Consider the following 24,783-nt stretch of genomic DNA (forward strand, 5'->3'; position numbering starts at 1 on the left):
TGACTTTTAGGCCATTGGCATCATTCTATACCTTTCAGTGGATTAGACCTGACATATTTACAGCCCGAGACGTTCTTTTTGTTTTCAAATGAGTTATATAGCTTTCCTTTTCAGTCTTCCCTCCTCCTTTTTCTTGCTTCCTCGCTTCTCTCCTTTCTCCTTAAATATACACCCCTATAAAGCACTGAGCGTATCATCTAGACTTTGGCCATCACCACTGCTGAGGCAAAGCTGAAGTTATATATCAACAAAGCACCCACCATCATGTGGGGGGGGGGTCACAAGTTCCCAGGCCTTGTCACCCTTGACACACTGACAAGGAAGTCCTGCTGTGATGTGTTTAAGGGACAGTCGGCCCCTGCTTGAGCAAGAGCAGAAACCCAGGCCTTCTGTCCAGAGAGCTAAGTTCGGTCCCTTACCCTAATTGGAAGGGCGTCCTGATTTTTTTACGCGGAGACTGTGTGCCTTCTTGGGAGATGCAGTGAAGAGAGGTATGCTTTCAAATCCCCTCCGTCTCATGTGGCTCCCCCAAATCGTCTCAACAGAGAGTGCGAGAGAAGTGGGCAGATCTCAGCATAGTAATAGCAAACAACAAGTTAATAACTATGTACTTTAATCTTCAGCATTCATAATTGCACAGAGTGTCACGGATCACTTAAATAATACATGTCCGTTAATCTAATGAAGAAACCAGTAAAGTAGAACGTTTGGGACGGTCACTTGAGCATGTAAAAACTGTCTGCGAGTGACACTTAACACACAAAGAGCAGAAACAGAACAGGTCTTTGAGGGGTAGTTATTTAAAATCCTTACCAACAGGCAAAGCACCATGGAGAAACACACATAAATATATTCAACCTGCCAGACGCCTCAGCTAAACGCGCAGCGATTCTAATAGGTTTGGCTACAGCGACTTTCCACATATATACAGTAGGTTCTAAAACACTAGGGGGGTTTGGTGATTGGAATGCAGTGTAGGAACAAAGGGGGCCTATCGTCACTTTCAGAACAGAATCGAGTGGGGAAATCTAAACTCCTGACCAGTCAACTTTAAAATGGCATAAACAGAACTTTGTTACAGAGAGAGATGGGGTTTTTTTTTTTTTTTTCCCTTGAAAATGTATATGTGTCATAAATGGCTGAAAATCTTGTCCATGCTAGGGGAAAGTTGAGGGTGGAAAATTGGCATTTTTAAAAAATCTATGCTGTAAAGAAAATAAAAAGCCAGAGCATTCTGGCATTAGCAAAAGGCTGAACTAAGTTCTCAGGCAATAAATTTATGGGGAAACATGACAGGCTCCTCATTAAAGCTATGTGTACGTTGGCTGAATTTTATACAAGATTCTTGAATCTTGTGGAAAATTGGGTACGGCTTGACATCTGAACAATGTCCCTGGTTTGTTTGATTTCTAAAGCATCGGAATATGTTGCACTTTGGAAATCAAGTAGAGAAGAATAAACACACTAAAACAGAACTGGGCTGAATCTTAAAGTTATTTTTCCATATGTCTCTATGAGATATTTATTACCTTTGTTTCTCTTACAAACTACGCACCCCCCCCCCCCCCCCGCCATGCTAGAAATACTGCGGTGCCTTCTCTTTTTCCCGTTTTTTTTTTTTTTTTTTTTTTTTTTTGGTGGCGAGAAAATAGTCCCGTTAAGGCAAATCTTACCCAGCAGCGGTAACCACCTAAGGACAGGCAATTTTCAGTTGGCTTTTCAGAAGCTGGTTGCCATGACAAAGAGGACAATTTATTCCTTGGTCCCTTATCACAGCTACAGATCACAGACCATAAAAATTAACAAGGCTCTTTCCCTTTTCCTGATGATTTCGGAGTTCCTCATCCTTACCTGAGGTCTTTTGTTCCCCCAATTAAATGGAATGAATGTCAGTCATCTAGCAATTCAATTAATGCTGATTCAAAATTCTGGCCCAAACCAGAATCTATAATCACAACCTCCTAATCACAGCTCAGTCGTGAGAATGAAAAGTAAGCAGGAAATTGCACTAATTACTCAATTAGACTAATACTGTATTTTTAAGCCAGGGCTTAAAGGGGCTGTCGGCTCTGACAAAGGACCTCGGAGTCGTCCTCACCATGTGTGCCTGCAGTGGCCCGATTGAGGCTGATGTTTTCAAGTGGCCGTAATTTCTATCCATCTAAGACGGATGGATCTGAGCTGGGGAATGGAAATTTACAACCGATAAGCCAACCATGAATGAGGGGCAGGTCGGGGAGGGCAGGGGGGCTTCACCGGCTCTTAACACAGGCCCGTATAACGGACAGGGCTCTTCTGGAGGAAGCCGGTGGCCCATGTGAAGGTGGCTGAGCACACGTCAGCACAGTGCTGGTTCCAGGAATCTAGCAAACCTCAAGATTGAGCAATGCTCAAGGTGCCAGCCTCCAAACTCACCACGGAGCCTGCGGCGTGTGCCGGGCAGAGAGCTCCTCAGCCAGGGGGCCCGCCCCTAGGGGTGGCTGAAAGCTGAGGATCATTCACCCCCAGGGACAGCTTCTGGGGCTGCAAAGCCCACCTGGACAACCTCCACGAAGCCAAGAACAGCGAGTGAAAAAGAACTGGCTGGGAAGAACGTACCAGATGTGCCCGAAGAACTTACAAAACAATGCAGGATATGAACCAATATAAGCTGGACCTAAGTAGAAAGAAAGAAAAAAAAAAGCCCCAAAAATTAGACTCTTTTTTCTTACTCAGGTTCAGAAACTTAAATATTCTGTAAACAACAGGGAAGACACTAGAGCCTGCCATGCCTCTGGTTTTTGTAACACTCCCCCCGAGTTGGATGCAGGAAGGGAGGCGGACACAGAGGAAGGAGGGCCCATCGCACATGGCGTCCTCTTTCCTCTGCAGCAGTTGCTGAAAATGACCAACTTGGGAACTGCTCAGGGGTTCCGAAAGGAGACAAAGTATTTATTTGACTAAGACAGGCAAAGTCTTTACTTCCAGGGTTTGCCTTGCAGGTGGCCACTGCTGAGCGAGCGGGGATTCGGGGGGCCACCAGGGCCCCTGGCGGGCGGGTTCTGACCGCTGCGGGTGCCTGGAACCTTGGAGTCTCTTCTGGAGGCATTAGCTTGGCTCAGCCGGCCTGCAGGAGGCAAGAAAGCAGGGAGCAGAGCTGCAAGAATGACTCCAGGGACGATCTGCCAAGTATACTTTTAAGCTAATGAAGTCGTACGGTATAACCACTTGCAAGCTAATGAAGCCCTATTCAGCATCTACTCTAGGCTAAACCCTACTCTTCATCCTTGGAGGTAGGGAAGGGGCAGGGACGAAAGGAAGCCCAGAGAGCTTTTTTCCGCCCCCCCTTCCTCTCCGTTATCCCAACCAACTTAGTCTGGCCTTCATTTCTTCTTGGTAGAGACGGGTACAGGAGTGATTAGGGGAAAGACAAGAGAAAGTAATGTGCTCAAGGGAAGGTTGGACGTGCTTTCAAGGTGCCCAGAAGCTGCAGAGGGAAACAAAACCTGCGGGAGAGGAAATCTAAGCGCCTCAGCTTAGCCTCTCAACTCAGCCTGAAATGCATACCTTATCTGAATGATAAGTCCTTTCTCTCTATTGGCAATGCCTAATTCTCCCCACAACCTGGGATCACCTCCCCTTGCCCCCGCCCCTCCCCGCACGGCACCCGCACACTCCCCATGCCCTGCAAATAACGTAAGAATCTGAATATAAGAGATCAAGCTTTTCATATGACGATATTCCAAGCTGCAAACCTCAAAACGTTCTACACAAAACGTTCTCTACCCAAAACGTTATCTCTACAGGTCAAAATATCTTACTAGGATGGTCCGTAGGACCCTGCTCCTCTTCCAGGTAATATTCTATCTTTTTCAAGTCTTCTGGGGTAAATCTCCATTTATTCTCAGCTGGTGGAGGCGGCACCTTGGGGCTGGATCGTTTCCGGGCAGAGCCAGAAGGAAGGGGCTGCTGGCAAGATGCTGGCAGGGAACCCGTAATCAGTCCTTCTGGGAATTTCTGAGCTAAGACTTTTAGACCTAGGTGTGGGAGAGCATCAGAAAAAGCGGCATTAACACGGTGAGGCTACGGTGAAACCTGGAAAGCTGGAAAGGAGCCTGCGTGTCTCCTGGTCTTTGGTCTGCTGGCCCAAGCCAACACAAGGACGTGAAATCTTAACTGCTTCGCCATTAAGTAAATTACACGAGAAACATGGTGGTTAGGTGGGATTCTGTGAATTCCACCAGAAATCCTTCTGCTCCAGTCTTCAGCCTTAAGGCTTGCTTACAGAGCCCTAAAGCAACAGCATTATTTCTGGAATTAAAAACATGTGCTGATGGAGCTAACGGAAGTTTCACATAACTCCTGACCCCTTGCAGCCAGCCAGCACGGTTGTCTCTCTTTCCAGAATTCTTAATTCTGTGCGTGGAGAGGAAAAGGGTGACGGGGGAGGGGTTGAAGGACTCTGAGTCCAACTCTCTGTCTTTTCAGTCCTAAGCAGAATACAGCCCACTCACCTCCGGAAAGCATGAAGAGGTTCTCAAATCCCCGCTCACACATGGTGGTGGCCGCCTGGCTGGCCAGCCTCTCGTCGTCGTCGTACAGAATGATGATCTTGCCGTGAGCATTTTTCTAAGAGTCACATGAGTTAAGGTCCCCCCCACACTGAGCTCAGGCTCCTAGACTCTAAAGAAACCCCCAGGGAACAAAGAACCGTCAAGGCTCCCCTTTCTGAGTTCAGAGAACGTTGGACAACCCCATCACCCCAGCAGTTACTGGATTTTTTCCTCTCGTGGAAACCACACAGGCTGGTAGTCTTATCTTTTAGAAACTAGTATTACCACGGTCCAAGACAAAACTAGCTCCCTGCTTGATGCCTTTTGATTCTTGTAGCTTCACAACCTTGAAAAGTTAAGTATTAACAACCTCCATTCCACAGGTGAGGAAATAGAAAAAAAGCCTGTGTGCCCCACGTATCTACCGTGGCCTTATTTATAATAGTAAAAAAAAAAATGGGAACCACCCAAAAGCCCACTAGAGAGGAACAGTTTAGTAAATCATAGTAGAGTATATAAGATGAGATAATGTAGTGCAACCAAAAAGGAGTTGATAAAGAGCATGGGGAAATACACTGTACTACGGCAAGAGGAAGAGTCAAAATACTAAATTATACATACAGTATGATTTCTACTCTGGTTTTCAAAAGAATACATAGAGGACAATCTGAAATAAAGTATGCAAAAAACATAATCGGAGTTGTTCAATGGTGATTATCAGTCTTCCTTTTTAGATCTTCCCGAATTGAAATTATTTTCTATTTGTGTAATTTTTGTAGGCAAAAAAAAAAAAAAAAAAAAAAAAGTAAAATTTTAAGAAGGGAAAAATTTAAAACAGAGGGAAAAAATTTCCTTAAGTTTTACTTGGGAAAGCTTTCTGGGGGGAAAAAAACAAAAGTCTTAGGACTAACTCTCAATAGATCACAGCCTTTAACCTAATGTGTTTTGGCCCACTGCAGGATGGCTTAGAAACATCTGCAAGGATAGTGAGGATACTCAGCAAGAGCTAAGAACCCAAATTCTAAAATATGCTAAGTAAGCCAATTAATATCAAAGGTCCTTCACAGAGGTTTTTTCCCTAGGAGCATGATTCGTGGCAAGTTCAACTCGTACAGTCCTCAAACCACCCAACTCCATAAAATGCAACAAAGGATACGTATTCAAGAATGTCATTTGAATAAGGGTTCATTGTCCTAGACAGAGTTGCGATGGGGTAACTGTAAGCTGCAGAGAGAAGAAAAAGCTTAGGACGTTTGTTGCTTTCTGTACAGTTTTGCCCCAAATTCCTGCCTGGTTTAAACTCTAAGAGTTCAGGGGCGCCTGGGTGGCTCAGTTAGTTAAGCGTCTGACTTCGGCTCAGGCCATGATCTCGCGGTTTGTGGGTTCGAGCCCCGCGTCGGGCTCTGTGCTGCCAGCTCAGAGCCTGGAGCCTGCTTCGGATTCTGTGTCTCCCCCGCCTCTCTGCCCCTCCCCTGCTCACGCTGTCTCTGTCTCTTTCTCAAAAATAAAGAAACATTAAAAAAAATTTTTTTTCAAGTCTAAGAGTTCAAAGAAATACAGTTTCAAAATCAATAAGCCATAAACGTGGACACGTTTTCGAGAGAAAAGAAACAGGACACTATGAACAAAACATGAAGCTTCGTGTCACCGTTTCTGACAATTAGCACCAGGCCCCAGGGCCATCTGAGAATGTCCCAAGCCTCTCTCAGAGCATTACGGTACAGCCAACGTACAGGTTCCCATGGTGGATTTGGTTAACACGTCACTTCCGGAATTGCTGACCCTGGGATGAGGCTCAAGCTGGCCTGGACTAAAGAATGGGCTCTGTTTGGGGCGCCTGGGTGGCGCAGTCGGTTAAGCGTCCGACTTCAGCCAGGTCACGATCTCGCGGTCCGTGAGTTCGAGCCCCGCGTCGGGCTCTGGGCTGATGGCTCAGAGCCTGGAGCCTGTTTCCGATTCTGTGTCTCCCTCTCTCTCTGCCCCTCCCCCGTTCATGCTCTGTCTCTCTCTGTCCCAAAAATAAATAAACGTTAAAAAAAAAAAATTAAAAAAAAAAAAAAAAAAAAAAAAGAATGGGCTCTGTTCTTGGGACTGAGATGCTAGAACGTCCCCTCTCTCTTACCTCCAACGATGTGGCACTGTTGGTAGGAATCTCTGTCTCGCACATCTAGCAGCAGGAAGGGGCAGTCGGGATAAGGTCGGTCTTTGGTGTTGGGCTCGGCTTTCTTCACTAGCCCTTTGTCTAGATCCAGTTCCCCAACACCACTGATGACGCTGCAAGTGAAAAGCAGGTCGTCAGAAACCACTCAGGGGTGAGTGGCTTCAAGGTCAAATGCGTTTCTTCAGAATAGCCAGAGTGCTCAATGTCTTTCAAAGGGCACGTCAAAGAAAAAGGAAAATGGATATGGTGTCTCAGTTCTGTCTCTGAATGCACGACCCTATGGATTCCTATTCTATCACACTGGACCCCGAGGAAGGGACCCATGTGTCCGTATCACCTTCAGAGAATGCATGTTAGGTCATTAGCATGGCTGAGGGGACAGAGACTGTAGGGCACATGCTGCCTCCAGCAACAAGAGCAGCATTCAGAGAAAAGAAAGAGGCCAACAGTTGATCTGATGGAATGTGAGGAGTGTAAGAAAGCAGAGCGAAAGGGAAAGAATAAGGTTGATAGGACAGGAAACGCGGAGGCCTTCTATGTCCGTCATACGTAATACAAACCAACAGCAACGTTTTAATGTATTCCATCTACTTATAGGGTGACCTAGCCGATACGTATTTTGAACCTTAATATCGTCAATAGTTATCTGTACTTATTCCCAGGTTATAGGTCACAGCGTTGAGGTTGAAGAGGCTTCCAGATTTGGTGGCATTCGTATAATGAGACAGAGGAAAAACGAGGATCGAAGTGAGTGAGTTCACCATTGACAGTTCTGTTTCTAAGGTCGTAAGATTGGTCGCCGTATTCAGATTGGAGGCGAAATGTAGTAAAAACACGAATCAAAGGAATAAGAGGAGTAGGAGTTATGAATAAGACGGCAGGTAGTGAAATATCTGTATTGGAATGAAAAGGGGACTCCTTTCCCAGGCAACTGTGAAGGCTTGTGTGCCGGACCACACGCCAGCACGCACTGATGTCTCCTCTCCCGGCACGGCAAATCAAATTCTGCGTCTAAACCTCGATGTCACTCGATGCCACAGAGCGCATATTTCGTTGAACCAAAGGAGAAGAAAATCTGTCTCATGTGAAACCGCGTCCTCAACGGAAGTCCCGTTGGTCCATCTCGTAAATGCAATTTTCAAGTTCTTGCGAAAAGTAGTCACAGAAAAGTAACAGCGGTACCGATGATGGCAATTCTTTCTCTGGTAGACCTGGTTTCTCGACTACAGTTGTTTTCGCCATTGTAGAAGGGATGGTTATGTGCGGAAAATCAGCACCGTCTTATAATCAATGCCTAGTGTTTGTGAGAAAAGGGTTGCATCACAGCAAGAAGGACCCATCACATGCGGTTTGCAAATCGACACCGAGGGCTGCTTCCCCGCTCCTTTGCACCTGTGTAATAGCAGAGTATGGTGTAGGGCACTCTATTTTTCTTCTGATCTCAGACAGGGTAATTATAAGCTGCAGCAGACAGAAAAGGGGGTGGGAGTGGGAATCAAAAGATGGGAGATGTAAAGCTGAGTCCTAATAGCAAACCTGCACACAGGAAGGCTGAGAAGAATGGAATTAAGGAGCGAAAATTAATGCTCTCCTATCAATATATTCTTACCTAAATGCACCGAGATGCTGTGAAAAGATTCAGGCGATGGCGTTTATATCAAGAGAAAATAGAGGGGCTGGGATGAAAATGTGGGATTTGACTACTGCCAGTCTGCTTCTAAGGCGATTATATCACTGAAACTGGTACCCAGGTTAGTATGAAGTAAAATACAGTGAAAACATGAATCTGATTAGCATACCTCTGCAGAGTCGAGCGACTGGAATCCCCGGCTCCCGCGCTGTTTGTGGACTGGAGAGGGCTTGGCGACTGCTCCCCGGGGCTCCCCTTCCCGTTGGTCCTGGCACTGACTTCCCCATCGGGCTCTGAAGTCGCAGAATCATTGTCTAAAATTTGCAAATGAACAGGTATATTGGACCTCAGAGTTGATTTCACTTGTCGGGCAGTCCCACTGAAGTGAGGTCAAGGCAAGGAAATCCTATCACGGTGATTAAATTGTCCCCTAAGTTCTAACACGTAAGTTCTCAAAACGTAGTCGCGGATCCCAGGAGTCCCCAAGACCCTTTCAGGGGGACCTGCGAGGTCTCTTTTACCGGGGTGATATTTGCCCTCAGGGTGCCAAAGGAACAGTGGCTAAAACTGTGAGCGCCTTAGTAACACTCAGGGCAGAGGCACCAAGTTTGATTAGGAATTATCGTATTTTTTTCACCAACACGAACGCACTCAGTTAATAAATACAGCGGTCACATTTTAGCCAGTCCCTGGTGGAGCTGCGATAATAATTCTATTAAGTCTCATCTTTTTTTTTTTTTAAACGTTTATTTACTTTTGAGACAGAGAGAGACAGAGGATGAACGGGGGAGGGTCAGAGAGAGAGAGGGAGACACAGAATCTGAAACAGGCTCCGGGCTCTGAGCTGTCAGCACAGAGCCCGACGCGGGGCTCGAACTCACGAGCCGTGAGATCATGACCTGAGCCGAAGTCGGACGCTTAACCGACTGAGCCACCCAGGCGCCCCTATTAAGTCTCATCTTTAAGTATACGCCTTTTTAACATTCTGTGTAATGACATCGGGGGCCCACATACGGTAAGTCTGCTCCATACCGAGATAACCAAGATACCACTGGGGTCTCAAGGGAAAGTGTTAGTGTGATTGTTGCTGCTTTTGCCCTGCACACCATTTTTACCCGGAAGAAAAACTGACAGGAAAATTATAGTTACTTAGACTCGTGCACGTGGCAGACATTCTCTCAAAAAATGATCTAAGTGAACTTGTCGTTTCAAGGAAAAAAACAACTGATGGGCTCTGTTGTAGCGACTAAATCCTACCCCAAAATCAGAGTTTTGGAAACTAGCTGCCCTCAGGAGCTTGGGTGCCTCCCCGTACTTAATGACTTTTCTGCTACAACAGGCGATGACGTTAATAAGTGTGATTTTTTTTTTAAATTTCTTTAACGTTTATTTATTTTTGAGACAGAGAGAGACAGAGCACGAACGGGGGAGGGACAGAGAGAGAGGGAGACACAGAATCGGAAGCAGGCTCCAGGCTCTGAGCCATCAGCCCAGAGCCTGACGCGGGGCTCGAACTCACGGACCGTGAGATGGTGACCTGAGCTGAAGTCGGAGGCTTAACCGACTGAGCCACCCAGGCGCCCCAATAAGTGTGAGTTTTAAGATGTTGTGTAACGAACAAAATTTGTCAGTATTTGGAAGATCTTCCTAACTCGGCGAATCAATATTTTCCAAGTGGCCAAAGAGTGAAGTTATAAAATTATGCGTGGGTAAAAAGCTTCATTCAAAGTACAGGACAGACCAATGAGCTTAAGGTAATGGAATCCAAACCATGCACTGATCCGGTTTCAGATTCCACATTACAACTAACCTTTAAGAAGCTACCGGTTGTCAAATTTCAGTACAGCCTCAAAGATGTATATCCATAATTATCTGAAAGAGCTATTAAAAGATTCTCTCTTTTCTTTTTTTTTTTTAATTTTTTTTTTAACGTTTATTTATTTTTGAGACAGAGAGAGACAGAGCATGAACAGGGGAGGGTCAGAGAGAGGGAGACACAGAATCTGAAACAGGCTCCAGGCCCTGGGCTGTCAGCACAGAGCCCGACACGGGGCTCGAACTCACGGACCGCGAGATCATGACCTGAGCTGAAGTCGGCCGACTAACTGACTGAGCCACCCAGGAGCCCCAGATTCTCTCTTTTCAACTACAGGTCCGTGTGAGGCCAGATTTCCTTCGTATACGTCAATCCAAAGAGCATATTGCCACAGAGTGAACGCAGAAGATCTGAGAATCGGCTGTCCACTCTTAAGTCAGACGCAGAGGTTTACAAGAAGATGGGAAACAAGGCCATGCTCAATAAACTTTTTGTTTGTTTTGGCAACACAGCTATTTTGCATTAAAATGCCAGTTATGCGTGTCATGGGCTTAATATCACTATTTGTAAGTGAAATAGTGAATACATATTTTTAAGCTCTCAGTTAAAATTTTTTAATGCCTTAAATATCGAGAGAGGGGTGCCTGGCTGGCTCAGTCGGTTGAGCGTCCGACTTCGGCTCAAGTCATGATCTCATGGTCCGTGAGTTCGAGCCCTGCGACGGGCTCTGTGCTGACAGCTCAGAGCCTGGAGCCTGCTTTCGATTCTGTGTCTCCCTCTCTCTCTGCCCCTCCCCCGTTCATGCTCTGTATCTCTCTGTCTCAAAAATAAATAAACATTAAAAAAATTAAAAAAAAATATCGAGAGATATAATCACCCACACCAAAACTATTTGAGGTCCTCGATAATTCTGAAGCGTGCGGAGGGAGACCGTACCAAAACGTTCGAGAATTTGCAGTTTCTTTTTTTAAATTTTTTTTTTTTCAACGTTTATTTATTTTTGGGACAGAGAGAGACAGAGCATGAAGGGCGGAGGGGCAGAGAGAGAGGGAGACACAGAATCGGAAACAGGCTCCAGGCTCTGAGCCATCAGCCCAGAGCCCGACGCGGGGCTCGAACTCACGGACCGCGAGATCGTGACCTGGCTGAAGTCGGACGCTTAACCGACTGCGCCACCCAGGCGCCCCGAGAATTTGCAGTTTCAATTGGTATGATGAGCGAAGAAAGAAAGATAAGAGGCCTCGTTATTAAAGAGGACACTAAAATTTATTTTTCATATGATATAATCTACCTAGAAATTTCAGGAGAATCCTCTGAGAATAAGGGAAATAAGCATGCACATAGATAAAGAAAAGAAACACTAACAGGCAAACAGTTTTTCCCACATGCCAATTAGAAAGGAACATGGAGAGCATCTCATTCCCAGTAACAACAGCAGATATAAGATATGTTCTCCTAGAAAACAGGACTATTAAGAAATGCAAAGGGCCCGTACAAACTTACATCCTTTATAGGTCTTAGACATATTTTACTTGAGAGACATTACAGAAAACCTGAATGAAGAGAGTGATGTATCTTCACATTCCTGACTGGGTGACAAAAGTGAAATGATGTTAATCCTTTCCAAATTTCATTTTTAGTCCTAAAACAATCCCAATGGGGTTTTTGAAAAGCTTAAAGGGATTGTACAAATGAGAAGGAAAAAAAAAATACACACACACACACACACACACACACACGTACATACGGGTAATTTGGAGAACATGCCTTACCAAATAGTAACATATGTGGCAAAGATAAATGATCAAAACAACGCAGAACCACAAACCAGAACGACGGGATATAAGAGAGAACACAGAAACAAATCCCAGAATATACATAAAAGCTAACATATATTAAAGGTAACATCGCAAACGAGTGGGTAAAGGGAGAACACTTGCATAAATGGTGGTGGGATAACGTGTCACCTCTCTAGAAAAATCAAATTTAGATAACCCCCTCACATCATATGCCACAATACGTAACAAGTGGATTGATGTAGGGAGAAAACCCAAACCACCAAGCAAGGTAACAGAAGAAAATATAGGTGAATAATTTATCTTAGCTTGGATGTTACGAGTCTAAGGCAATAAAAGAAAGCACAATGCGAAAGGCTAATAGATTTAATCACATAAAAATGCAAACCTTGTGGATGTCAAAAATGAACACCAAGAAAATTAAAAGGTGAGTAACAAATTAGGAAAAACATCTATGACATATATGCATTAGAAAAGCTTAATATAGTGAATTTACAGAATTAAAAAAAAATTAACTAGTGCTTTAATTGGAAAAAGATCATGTGCACCAGGTAAAAATGCAAACAAGATAAATTTGTTAATATGGAAAGGAAGTCCCTTCCCACTCCTGACCTCTAGGCCCTCAGGCCCCCTCTTCCAAGGGAAACACCTGCACGTATTTATGCCTCCCTCCAGAAATAAAACAACTACGTACTTTTGCACATATTTTATTTCCTCCCCTTTTTACATATCAGGAGAACACTATCCATACTGCTCTACACTTAGGTTCTTGGTTTGGTCGTTGTTTTATTTTTACTTAACGATGGAGATTTGGATTTGCAAACTTCACATTGTCAAGTGAAGCCTTTTCTCGTTTTCAAGGCTGTACTTGTTTCCAATGTTTAACGAGACCCTAATGCACGGAGCTTTTCCAAATCAGTAAAAGATGAGCGTTCCGTGAGAAAAAAAGAATGGGGAAGGACAGGTAATGTTCTCAGAAGAAGAAATGTGTGTGGCCAATAATCGCACACATACACAAGGCTCAGTTTCATGCCCGGAGAGATTCAAAAGAAAATGATCAGATACTACTTTTGACCCATCAAGTTGGCAAGCACGTGCAAAAATGATAATTCTTCAGCACTGCCTGGGATGGGGAGGAACAGGTCTTCTCATTTATTTGCTGGGAACGCAAACGGGGAGAACCATTCCGGAGACAGTGCGGAATCAGTGCTTGAGCGTCTGAAAATGGTTCCGCCCTTTGACCATCTGCAGCAAAATTTATCTACAGGGAATAATCAGAACCACACTCATGTTTACGTATTTACACAGCAGCATTATTTTAGAAAAGTGAAAAATCAGGAAAGCTGTCAAGTCTGGTAGGAGAATAGTTAAATCAGTTATGGTATGTCCAAAGGACAGACATTATATGACGACACAACCTTTACGATCAAGCTTTTGAGGTCTATTCAATGACACAGGACAGCAGGCATGATGAAATGCTAATCTGGAACAGCATAATTCAAAAGTATGCACAAAGAATATGGATTCGGGTGCGCAGTTAGGGGGAAAAGTAGAGCAAAATGTTAACAGGGATTATTATTTTAATTTTCTTCCTTACATGTTTTTTGCAATTTTCTAATTTTCTAGAAATATACTTTGAAGTCAGGAAAAAACAATAAACATCACAAAAGGAGGTTTTTTCCTCCTTCAAAAATAGCCAATATGCATACAATCTGTTCTACAGGCATTCCTGAGTGAGTTATTATTCTGTGTAGAGCACTAGAAAAACACTAATATTACTCACACATTATGGTGTCCTACTTTACAAGAGCCTATTTTGCTGTGCAAATTTATCTCAGAAGAGAAAATTGCATGTGCCCATATGTTCTGGTGCTGTAATCTCCATGAATTCAAGGACCAAATCCAGGTACTTATATAACCAGGTTAAAATTGGGAGTACTTGTATGAGGAGACTCAATTATCTCTGTTACAAAGAACCCTTATTTCTCTGCCGTGTGAGAGGCATCTGTCAAAGATAAATTCCTGTCTTTGTCAGATGCTCTTTATCCTCCCTAACAAAAACAAGCCCAGGGAAATGACAGTTAAGTTGCACAAAGCCAGTGTTCGAACTTCCTGAGAAACTGGTCTTGAAATCCGAAGTCAAATTCCTGGCCTGCATCAACCTTAACAAAACATATTCCCCTTCAATAAACAGCCACACGTTGATGGTTGAGGGCCTGAGGATAGAATAAAGACCTTAACTCTGGGTATTCTTTTCACGACAGTGCCACTGAGAGGTTTTATTTTCGACTTGGCATTTAAGAAAGGAAACCTGGAGCTGGAAAGCTATCTTCCCAGCCCTGTCTCCAACCTAGCACCTACGCCTCCCCAGGTCATCGCCAGGCTAGATGACGCAATTCTCCAAACCCGCTCTCCGTGCCTTTGCTCAGGTTGCAAGACTCTCGCCCGTCACTTGCACCTGTTCAGATCCTACCCTCTGTTATGGTCCAGCTCACAGGCTTTAAGAAAGCCTCCCTGGGTTTTCTAACTGGAAAGTACCCTTCCTTCTTCAGAACTCCCAGAGCAAAGACCCTGGTTATGAGCGGAGACTCGCAGATTTGTATCCTACGCCCCTCCCTTACTGGCTGTATCCCCTTGAGCAAGTCGTTTAACCTCTGGGCTTCTCATCTCTAAGCATTTGTTTCTTCCAGAGTCTCTGGTAAGGTGAAGTAAGAAAGCTGCGTGAAGTGCTTAGCAATGTATATTTAACGAATGATGACTTCTTTCTAATCCTTCATTATGAATTTCTGCCACGTTAGCAATTTTGCGCTTCTGTTCTCATTTTCCTCGCCCAACACGCACACATGCGCGGACGTGTGCACACGCGACTACCCACTCCATGTGAGCAGGGCTGTGTCGTCTCTGTAGTCTCCTAGCACCTAATTCTGTGACCTGTACGTAGGTAGAAGGCACTAAAAATATCCGTTGAGAAAAAGTAATTGGTATATTAAACACACACAGAACGTTTCAAACCACGAAAACACACCAGCCAACCCACCACACAAAAAAACATTAACAACTACAAATGTTAGCGCTGGAAAACCAGATGGCTTTTTAAAAGACAGAAGAATGAACAATTAAAGCACCAGAGAGCATGTCTCGGACGGTAACAATCTAATTACAAATAGATATATCGAAGTCCCAATTCCCCGTGGACACAAGAGCAAAGGCGGACAGGGCGAGAACTTCGGTCACACGGTCAATCGGTTATTTCCCCCACGTCCACAATTCTCATTACCTTCTAGCCTTTGAATCTCTTCAGCTGTCACTTCCAGTGTTTGATCAGATAGGGAAGCAACCTGGATGACCTGATAGAAAAAAAGAATGAAATATGTAGATGTGTTTATGTTTGTTAGTCTTTAAACAGAGGCAATTCTGTCTTTAACAAAAGACGAGGAAACATCAAAGATCTCTTGTTTCAAGAAACTGTCAGGGTCCTCCACTGGAGACTAAATCTCAGGCCTCCTTACTTTTGAGGAGCGGGAATTACACCGCAGATGATCATTCCAGAAACACAGATTCGTTTAAAACATCACACAATAAACTTAAAAGTCCAAAAGGATAATTTAGGACAAGAAACATGCGTAAATGGTCATACACATTCCAGTCCCAACATAACACACAATACTTAACCGTGACAGAATTGAATCAGCAATTTGACATTCAATGAAGAAATCAATGTCTCATGAATATATATATATATATTTTTTAATGTTTACTTACTTTTGAGAAAGAGAAAGAGAGAGCGGGGGTGAGGGGGGAGGGACAGAGAAGGAGAGGGAGACACAGAATCTGAAGCAGGCTCCAGGCTCCATGCTGTCAGCACAGGGTCCCAATGTGGGGCTCGAACTCACAAACTGCAAGATCATGACCTGAGCCGAAGTCAGACGCCCAACTGACTGAGCCACCCGGGTGCCCCTGAATGTATTTAGCACAACACGGTATACCCCCCCCCCCCCACGGTTTTTAAAGCACTTTTCACAGCTCGGCTCATAAGACCCATGATCCACCACGTCAATGAAACTCTAGAGACCAGAATTCTAGATTCGAAACATGAAATTAAAGCGTGCAAGGAAAAATACAACCTAAACCATAAATGCGACGATTTAAAAGTAGAATGCACATTTTACTTTATCAAATTCTTATCAAAGAAGATAGCTCACACCATCCTTGAATGAGCACACACAGCACACCTCTTAATCCTCCCATGGGTGAAATGTACAGACAGAAGAAACCCTTCTGCAAATATTACCTAGAGTGGAATTTAGAAATACACTCACATAAACCGGCACTCATTAGAGTCTTTACCCCAATGGGAAGATCGCTGAACTTACCAGCTGGGCAAAAGTTGTAACTTTCAGTCTCTTGAAAAGCTCATCTTTTTTGTATCTGTAATCTGAAAAGCAGGATAGGACAAATAATTTTGCAGGTATATTTTTCTTTCTTAGAGGTACTCGTTCTGTCTAGTCGTCGAGTTACATGGTATGATTTTCAAGTTATTTATATGCTTTTACATATATTATCTAATATTTGATCCTCATGACATCCTCGGAATTAAGTGTGGCAGGTATGATTATCATCTCTTCATTTTTTTTTCCCCTCTGCTTCAGCTGGTAGGAGGCCTAGAGTTGAGTTTATAAGCCACCCTTTTGTGTCTAGTGACTTTACCCCTCATGTCATTTCATCCATTTGCCATTTTCCTTTTACTCGGCTATCTCTCTTTGGACCGTGTTGTCTTGCATGCATGTTGTAAGCCACTTTCAATCCTTTGCAGAACAGAGCAAGGAATAAACGTCTGCAACTTACAGATGAGGACAGAGACCCAGAGAAGCTGAGTTGCCCCAGGTCAAACAGTTGGTGAGACATTTACACCCTACTATTCTAACCCTGCCTCAAAGAGAGAACAATTCTGTTCCTGAGGTTACAAATTACACTGGAGACACTGGGACAACCTTTTTTTCTCCCCGGGGTACAATGCTGGGCACAGAGTTCTTATGCCTGGTCCTGATAATCTTGTCTATCAGTTTCTCTGCATTTCCACCTTCAGTAAAAATCCACACGCTCAGTTGTACGAGATGAAAAAGTTCCCGAGATCTATCATGCAGCTGTGTGAATGTACTTAACACTACTGAGCCGAACACTTAAAAACGGTGAAGACGGTAAATTTTATGTTATGTGTGTGTGTGTGTGTGTGTGTGTGTGTGTGTGTGTGTTTTACCTCAGTTAATAAAAAAAAAAAAAATCATCCTAAAACATCCATATTTATTCTGCGCTATCTTTCTGGTTCTGACTCATAACTCAAAAGGGGGTACTTCTGCGCTTGTTAACATTTCTTCATATCACATCTGAATGGTCGTTTTAAAATTTTAGCCAATCTCACTTGATCTAATACCTGTCCCGTGGAGGCATGCTAAAAGTTAGCTTCCATGCAATTTTCTGAAGATGACTGCCGATTCTAAAGAATTTTTGGCATTGAACTTCCCCCCCAACCCCCTACACTCCACTACTCTTCTCCATTTTCATATTGGTGGTCACGACTCCTCAAGTATTGCCACATTATTTCAGAATCATTAAAGGTTAGATGGATAATTACTATGGCCTTCACAGCAAAAAAAGTCTCCTAAACCAAGACTCCTAGCAACAAAGGAAAGGATTAGAAGTATTTAAAACAATTTACCTGGTGTCACTAATCATTTCCGTGAATTTTCTAAAAACGAACACACAATGAACACTTTGGAGGATGATGTTAGCTTGGTTTACCAAACACTTTACGAACCACGGTCAGGAAATAACAGTACGTTAAAAACTAGCCTTCTGTAAATATATCAAGACTGACTGTTACAACGAATTAAAGCTTCTCTGTTCTGAGACGCCTCAAAGAGAGCGGTGTGGCTCACAACGAACCACTACTTCTAGAAAATTCTCAGGGTAGCTTCCTCTGGACACAACAAGGTAACAAACCTAGATGCAAAGGACCTTCCAAGACTCACCAGGATGCAGCCCCAGCAAGTTGGGCAGAAGCTTGCAAAAAAATCCAACTGAATAGCTACAGCATTCCTCTCAGTCACCACCGATTTGCCCACCAAAAGCCACTCACGTAAGTCAGAATGGTGATAAGTCAGCCAAGAAAGAGAGGCAACAGCTCTCGAGGGGTTTGCACTGCGGCATTCGTCCACTGATCTCCTTTTGGTACAAAGTTTGAAATACTTCCCCAATTCTTCACATGCGCAGTACAAAAGGTACACGTGCAAATCCCCTTTGACTACGTACAGACGATCTCAAACCCAAACCAGGCTCTACCACATTCTACCCATTGGCATTTCTAGTACCCTCTAGGCACAAGACGCCCCACCGTGCATTTGAGCCTGCACTCTACATACCTGGTTCTTGTTTAGAAGGACAGCCATCACTGGGACTTTCTGACATTATTACTCAGAGATAAAAGATCAAACTAGACGTCTGACAGTAAGTTTTAAATGTTATGGCAACGGACGACTGGGAACACTCTGTCAGCCCGTCCTTGCAAGGGCGAACAGAGCTTTAAGAATGGAGCCTCTGCTCCCATCGTCGCTCCCCAACTCGGGGATGGAGACAAAAAATCCGAGTTGCAGATCCGTTATCAAGGTCTTCTTCTCCAGTAAGTCTGGAGTCTAAGTCTGACTCTCTCGAGTTACTGGAAGGACAGAGACCTGACTATCTAGGATGCTTCACGCTGGTGTCATCTAACCACCAGAAGCCAAGAATAGGCTTTGTGCGCGGTCAATAGGCACAGGGTGTCTGTTTTCTCGAGAGAGAGTTGAAAGAAGATTCAGATTACAAAGGAATTCTGCGTTTTCAGGGTTCTGTTAAAACACGTTATTAGCGAAGGGAAGCTGGGCTCACAGGGGAAGACAAATCAAAGGAAGTAACAGAACGAGGTTTGTGATTTCACAGAAAGACACGGCATCTAAGGTAACCCGAGAAAAGTGATGGATCTAGGGTGTCATGAAACAAGGCAATAGTCTCCTCCCTTTCGGCCCAAAAGAACATCTACAACAGAAAATGGGAAAAGAGAAGGAAATAGCTTCCAAAACGTAGATCTCAAACCAGAATCTGAAGTAATTCTAGTCGGGGAATCAGCACAAACTGTGTGTGAAACAAGGTGAGAGGGGCCTCCTGTCTTACTAAAAGGAAGTCCGAAACTTCTAAAGAGGGAAGCAAACATTTTCAAGGACTCTATTCTAGAGGTATTTGGGGGGCGGGGGTGGGGTGGGGGAAAAGAAGCTCCATTTAAAGTTTAGATATTAAAGAAATCACATTGCGCTTTTAAGAAATGTTTTCAACAGGGCTTGGCAATCTGGGCGGAACGGGGCGTTTTCAGGGGACAAATTTTGGTGTGGATGTGAGAACTTACGCTAAGCTACGAATGGACAGAGGAGGCAAAAGGGGACCTCAAACCCAAACAGAAGCAGGCCGGCTGAACTTTACCTGCTGTGGATGAATTACGGGCGACGACAACGAAGCATGGGTGAGTAAATGAGACTTTTTTCCTAGTTGAAAACGTGACTGCATACTTAAAATATATACACTTGTGTCATGTATAATGGAATAAAGCGATAGCATCTAATATAAAGGACCCGAGAAGAAAAGGATACTGTGACGTGACACATTAAAAACCAAATGTCTAGAACATTAGCCCTCATAGCGAGACGTGGCAAATAACAGAGTCGGCATAAAGCTGTTCCTGAGTCCACACTGATGGCTGCGGTTTCTCGATACCCCAGCAATTCAAAAGAAGCAGAAACATTATCATTTAAATGAAAAGGTCTGCTGTGTAATAACAGAAGTTCTGGTGAATTCTGGATTTGTAGTATTCTCTTCCCAAAATATGTCTATTACCAGAGGGAAGTCCTGAACTGTTAACCATCAGAGTGCCTCTTTACTACCGTCGGCTAAAGATTCCCCTGTCACTGGGCTCTTCTGCTGAGGATATGAACAAATCCATCTAAGAAAACAGATGTTCCTACTTCTTTAATTCTCGCCTTGATGTGTACACTTTACATCTATTTTGGACACAGGATGAAAAATTATGCTTTTGTGCAAGGGTAATGCACAAAATGACTAGTAGCATATCTTTGCAGATGAGTAGTTTTTAAGAAGGAACGCATGAAATATGATTTTTAATTAAAGGAAAGCAGAGACTGCAATGAATTTATAAGGCATAGCACCGCTTTAAGCTTTCTCCCTCACTCCTCTGTGTCTTTCATGGATACTGACTAATTTATACACACAAGGATGTTACAAAATAAGAGATAATATTATTCCCATCTCAGGAATAGAGAAAACTAAGAAAATGGGAAAGACCATGACCTTGGAAAAGGTCGTGGAGACTGCAGTACAATGAAACCAGAAGCTTGGACTCTCGCTGCTTAAGTAGAGCTCATTCTACATTCCAACACTAACATCTCCCATGGGATGGAAGTCGGGCAGAACTTGGCCCTCAAGCAACAACCTTAGCAGCTGGCTGGGACGGTACACGGCGTTTCCCACATCCTTCTAGGCACCTGCCAGGCTCACCCGCCTCCCACAGCTCTCTGCGCGTGTCAGCTGTAGGGAAGGGTTAAGGTTGTTAATAACCGACTTCTAGATGGGCTCCATTATCCCAAACCTTCAATAGGGTTACTCACTTTTTTTGATCTCTTCTAGCTTCTCAGTGTATTTAGTCATGCTGTTACCTAAAAAGAGAATAAGATAGGCTTTTTAACGGAAGAAAATGAGTAACTCTGTAAAAGCAGAATGGAGTACAAGTGTTCCCTGAGCCTCCCTATCCTGTTCTTACAGAACTACAGTAGGCAAATGGGCCACACATACTTAAGAGTCTTTTGGATTATACAGCATCATTAAGTGATGAGGAATCAAGGAAAAAGTTTTGGCCAAATAAACACGAGGCAGTACGGATGATCACTTTATATTTAAAAAAATTTTATTTTATTTTATTTTATTTTATTTTATTTTTTTTATTTAAAAAATTTTTAAACACTTATTTTTATTATTATTTCTAATGTTTATATATTTTTGAGAGAGAGAGAGAGGGAGAGAGAGAGAGAGAGAGAGACAAAGCACAAGCGGGGGAGGGGCAGAGAGAGAGAGGGAGACACAGAATCTGAAGCAGGCTCCAGGCTCTGAGCTGTCAGCACAGAGCCCGCCGTGGGGCTCGAACTCACCAACCTTGAGATCATGACCTGAGCTGAAGTCAGATGCCTAACCGACTGAGCCACCCAGGCGCCCCTGTAATTTTTTTTTTTCAAGTCAAGGCTTTCCTCCTTTTTTTTTTTTTTAAATTCCCCCATAACCTTTTCGTGGGGAAGATGTGCAGAAGAGAAGGAAAGAAGCAATGATCTCTGAATGTCTAAAATGTGCCGCTGTGGCTACCCAAGCAATCCCTTGCGCTGCACTTAGTCTTTGTGGTTTCCCTCGCTTTCCTGAACTTGGTCTTCAACTATTCATGCTGATGTTGCAGCCTGAACTAGACCACACAGTCTGTGCAGTAGTATTCATCACGGATTTGCTCTGCTGAGAAGTAAGAGCAGATTCCCACCACTGCGGAGAGCACCCAGCCTTCGTGTTCTACAGCCTGCTTCTACAATACCAGGCTCTCGCCAAGGTGGTTTGGAGAGTTTCCACACCCTAAAACTGGGCCAGGATCGTTTTGGTTTCCGAAAGAACGGAGGTCTAGTTCCCAAGCGAGGGGCTATTATTTTTTACTGGGCACGCTTCAGTTTGATTCAGTTCAGCACAGCAAGCTCTGCCTGGCATTTGAAAGGTACAGCAAAAAGGGAAAACCTGTCAAAAAGAATTTCTCGTTTCTACAATCGCGCTCCTAACTTTCAAGCCTTGAGAGGGGCTCGTCAGATTCAGTCCCAACTTCAGATAAAAGAAACGCATCCAGTTAATGGTGTGGACTGATGTTGTTAAGGACCATCCTGAACTTTTCTGCACGGCTGAGGTCAGAAGTAGAGAAAGAAAATTCTTGCTCTGAAACCCAAAATACCTTTTCAAAAAACAACTTACATCACGTTAGTATTAAATCTTCACTTATGAATCCATCCGGGAATAAAATTCTGCTGGGTTAAAAAAAATTTTTTTTTTTTTCCCGTCTGAAGACACAACTCTCCGAATCAGGACAGAACAGCAGGACTCAGTGTAGTCCTGAAGTCAGGCTGTTGCGGCCTTCTGAAAGCTCAGAGAGACAGGACGGTAGTCAGGGCCGCGGGAAGGCCTGAGCCTTCTCAAGAGAGGCACTAAAAACGCCTAAGAGGTCCAAATAGCACCACAAACCAAGATTGGCATCAAATATGATCTTTTCTAGGTTCTTCAGACTGGAATGGATCTGAGACGGGACCAGATCTCCGGAGGGAACCAGGAATTCCTCCGGAACCTACTTCCCTCTCCCCCGCAATTTTGACCTGAGGCGGGAACCCCCCCCCCAGTCAGCAGGGTAAGGGAAGAAGTGAGCTCTTCAGCGACCCGCCATCTTACTCGTCAGCTATTGTACATCACAGCTTTTGGTTCCGCGCTCCCGAGATCCTACATTTGCGTGTTTTTGGCGTGGCAGTTGGTTTCTTTTGGCTGGGGCAGCTTCAGGCAGTCTCCTCACAGGAGGCTGAGGTGCAGAAGAGATGACTGATTCGCTCAGTGACACAGCAAATTAGAAGCTAAGCCAGGATTAATATTCCCCACCTCCTTGTTTGTAACACGGCTCACAAGAACAACACCGCTTCTCTAGTTGTGTTGGTTCAAAAACACGGTTTCACCGTGAGGTCAATACGGAGGGAGTGTTACTTCCCTAACAGGGGCAGGTGGGAACCATTTTATGCTCCGAATTCCCCAAGGCATACCACGCATGGAAAACAACAGCCAGCCTTATTATATGGTCTTTATTATCAAAACATTACATTTCCAATCTACAGTGGAGTCCACTTCTCCATCAATTATCAACATTTTCGGACTCTTCCCTCCCCCCCCCCCCACCCCCGCACTTCATCTTTGTAGCAACAGAGCCTCACAACAACCTAGTGAGGTAAGGCTGTCACTCCTCCTGTTTGTTTTTCCCACCGAAGGAGAAGGCAGGGAAAACAGTCTTTTGCAGAGGTGTACAAATACTTGGCACAATTAAGAACAGATCTGAGAGGGCTACCGAGAAGAAGGTCTTTTCATGACAGACATTCATTCTGTCCAAGTAGAGGGGGGGAAAAAGAAAATGGAGGATGTCTGCATTGTTTTAGCTGGAGGAAGACCCGGGGATGGCCGACTCATCGAGGCAAAAGGAAAAAAAAAAGAAAATCCTTCAAAACGATGGTAGAAAGTACGAGATCTAGTATTTTACCCTCCTTCATACGCTGCTTGTATCTTAACTACATAGCTTATCTTACTGGATCTAATTGCATCTGAAAGCAGGTTTCTGACTACCTCTTAAAAAGGCTAGAAGTGAGTCAATTCCATAATTGGCTTATTTATAAATGCAGCTTTGTTTTATACAAGAGGAGTCTAAAAGACTATCGGCAAACCAGTTCTTTTTTAACTGAAATTACACGTTGCTGCCAGATAAATTTTCCTAGACAAGACTTTGATTAAAAAAACAAAACAAAACAAAAAAAAAAAAAAAATGTCAGCGGCTCCCCGCTGCTTCGTGACTGAAGTTTAAACTCCTTGCTCCAGAGCTGAAGGCGCCGACGTCTCACCTGCCTCTTCAATCTTGCCTTAATTACTAAACTTGACAAAGTCTGCGTTGGTCTTCTGTTCTCTAACAGGTCATCTTGTCCATGTAATCATAATAGCTCACCCAGCTGGAAGTGACCTTTCCCTTCTCTGAACTTCTCCAGCACTCAGCTCCCCACTCACAAGGCATTTATCATCGCGCCGCCTTATTTGTGTGCAAGCCTTATCTACCTTCTGATACGGAGAGCCAAAGGCTGTTTACGCTCGTGCGAGCGCGCACGCGCGCGCGCGCACACACACACACACACACACACACACACACACACACACACACAGAATCTCTATCTCTTCCGCTGTCTAGCACGAAAGGCACTCGGAGTCACTGGCTAAGTGAAATTTACTATGAAGACGTATTGTCTGAAGAATCCTTATAATAAATTCTTTTACAACACAAATAATCACATCCCAATTTGGCTTGGGTTTTTGTCCACCTGATTTGCTTTAAGCTCTGCACGACCTGATCTATTACCATCCATGTATGTACGATCTGTGTGACATCCGTATTGTTTCAAGACTCAGGTAGCCTCGAAATGCTTAAGGTGCTATTTAGCTTCTACTTAGCTTATAAACCCAACTCTATCAATAGTGTTACGCAAAGACAGAGTACAATCGATAAACTGGGTGACTCATTCATTAGACTTTTTCCCTTTGTTTCCTTATTATTTAATAACATTATTTGTACTGAGCCAGTACGAAAAGCAAGTGATTTTTGAGCAGCAGTAATCTAAAGTGGGCAAGATTTATAAGGCACGAACTCAGTTGCTAAGAGACAACTCCATTGCTTTATTTTTCTTCAATATTTCCCTCCTCTCCGGAGAAGTTCTTTTGGCTCAGAAGGAGCAGAGAGCGTGAAAAGAGGCACAGTGGTCCTTTGTTAATCTCAGTAAGTTATATGAGTATATAGTGCTTTCTGCTTTGTAAGAGGCTTTCACATACATTTCTTCCTTTGACATAAAAAAAAGGACAGAATTAAATACCAAATAAAAATGAAGAGTACCTAGTCCGTAATGAGTTTGAGTGCTAAAGACCAAGGCTATTAGCAAATATTCAGG

General features: G+C 43.9%; 1 protein-coding gene across 1 annotated transcript in view; it reads right to left on the bottom strand.

Annotated features, from left to right (window-relative positions):
* Window positions 1-1,221: 1,221 nt before the first annotated feature.
* Window positions 1,222-24,783, bottom strand: part of CEP41 (centrosomal protein 41) — a 47,605-nt gene continuing 24,043 nt past the window's right edge. Inside the window, exons 3-11 of the mRNA XM_030308450.2 lie at window positions 20,641-20,688; window positions 16,309-16,370; window positions 15,213-15,282; window positions 8,493-8,637; window positions 6,655-6,806; window positions 5,689-5,756; window positions 4,494-4,608; window positions 3,801-4,016; window positions 1,222-3,106 (exon numbers count right to left, since the gene is read on the bottom strand). Of these exons, the coding sequence (XP_030164310.1) occupies window positions 2,958-3,106; window positions 3,801-4,016; window positions 4,494-4,608; window positions 5,689-5,756; window positions 6,655-6,806; window positions 8,493-8,637; window positions 15,213-15,282; window positions 16,309-16,370; window positions 20,641-20,688 (1,025 nt within the window). The 3' untranslated portion in view covers window positions 1,222-2,957. The remainder of the gene's footprint in view (window positions 3,107-3,800; window positions 4,017-4,493; window positions 4,609-5,688; window positions 5,757-6,654; window positions 6,807-8,492; window positions 8,638-15,212; window positions 15,283-16,308; window positions 16,371-20,640; window positions 20,689-24,783) is intronic.

Source organism: Lynx canadensis, chromosome A2, assembly GCF_007474595.2.
Source record: "Lynx canadensis isolate LIC74 chromosome A2, mLynCan4.pri.v2, whole genome shotgun sequence".
Lineage (NCBI taxonomy): Eukaryota > Metazoa > Chordata > Mammalia > Carnivora > Felidae > Lynx > Lynx canadensis.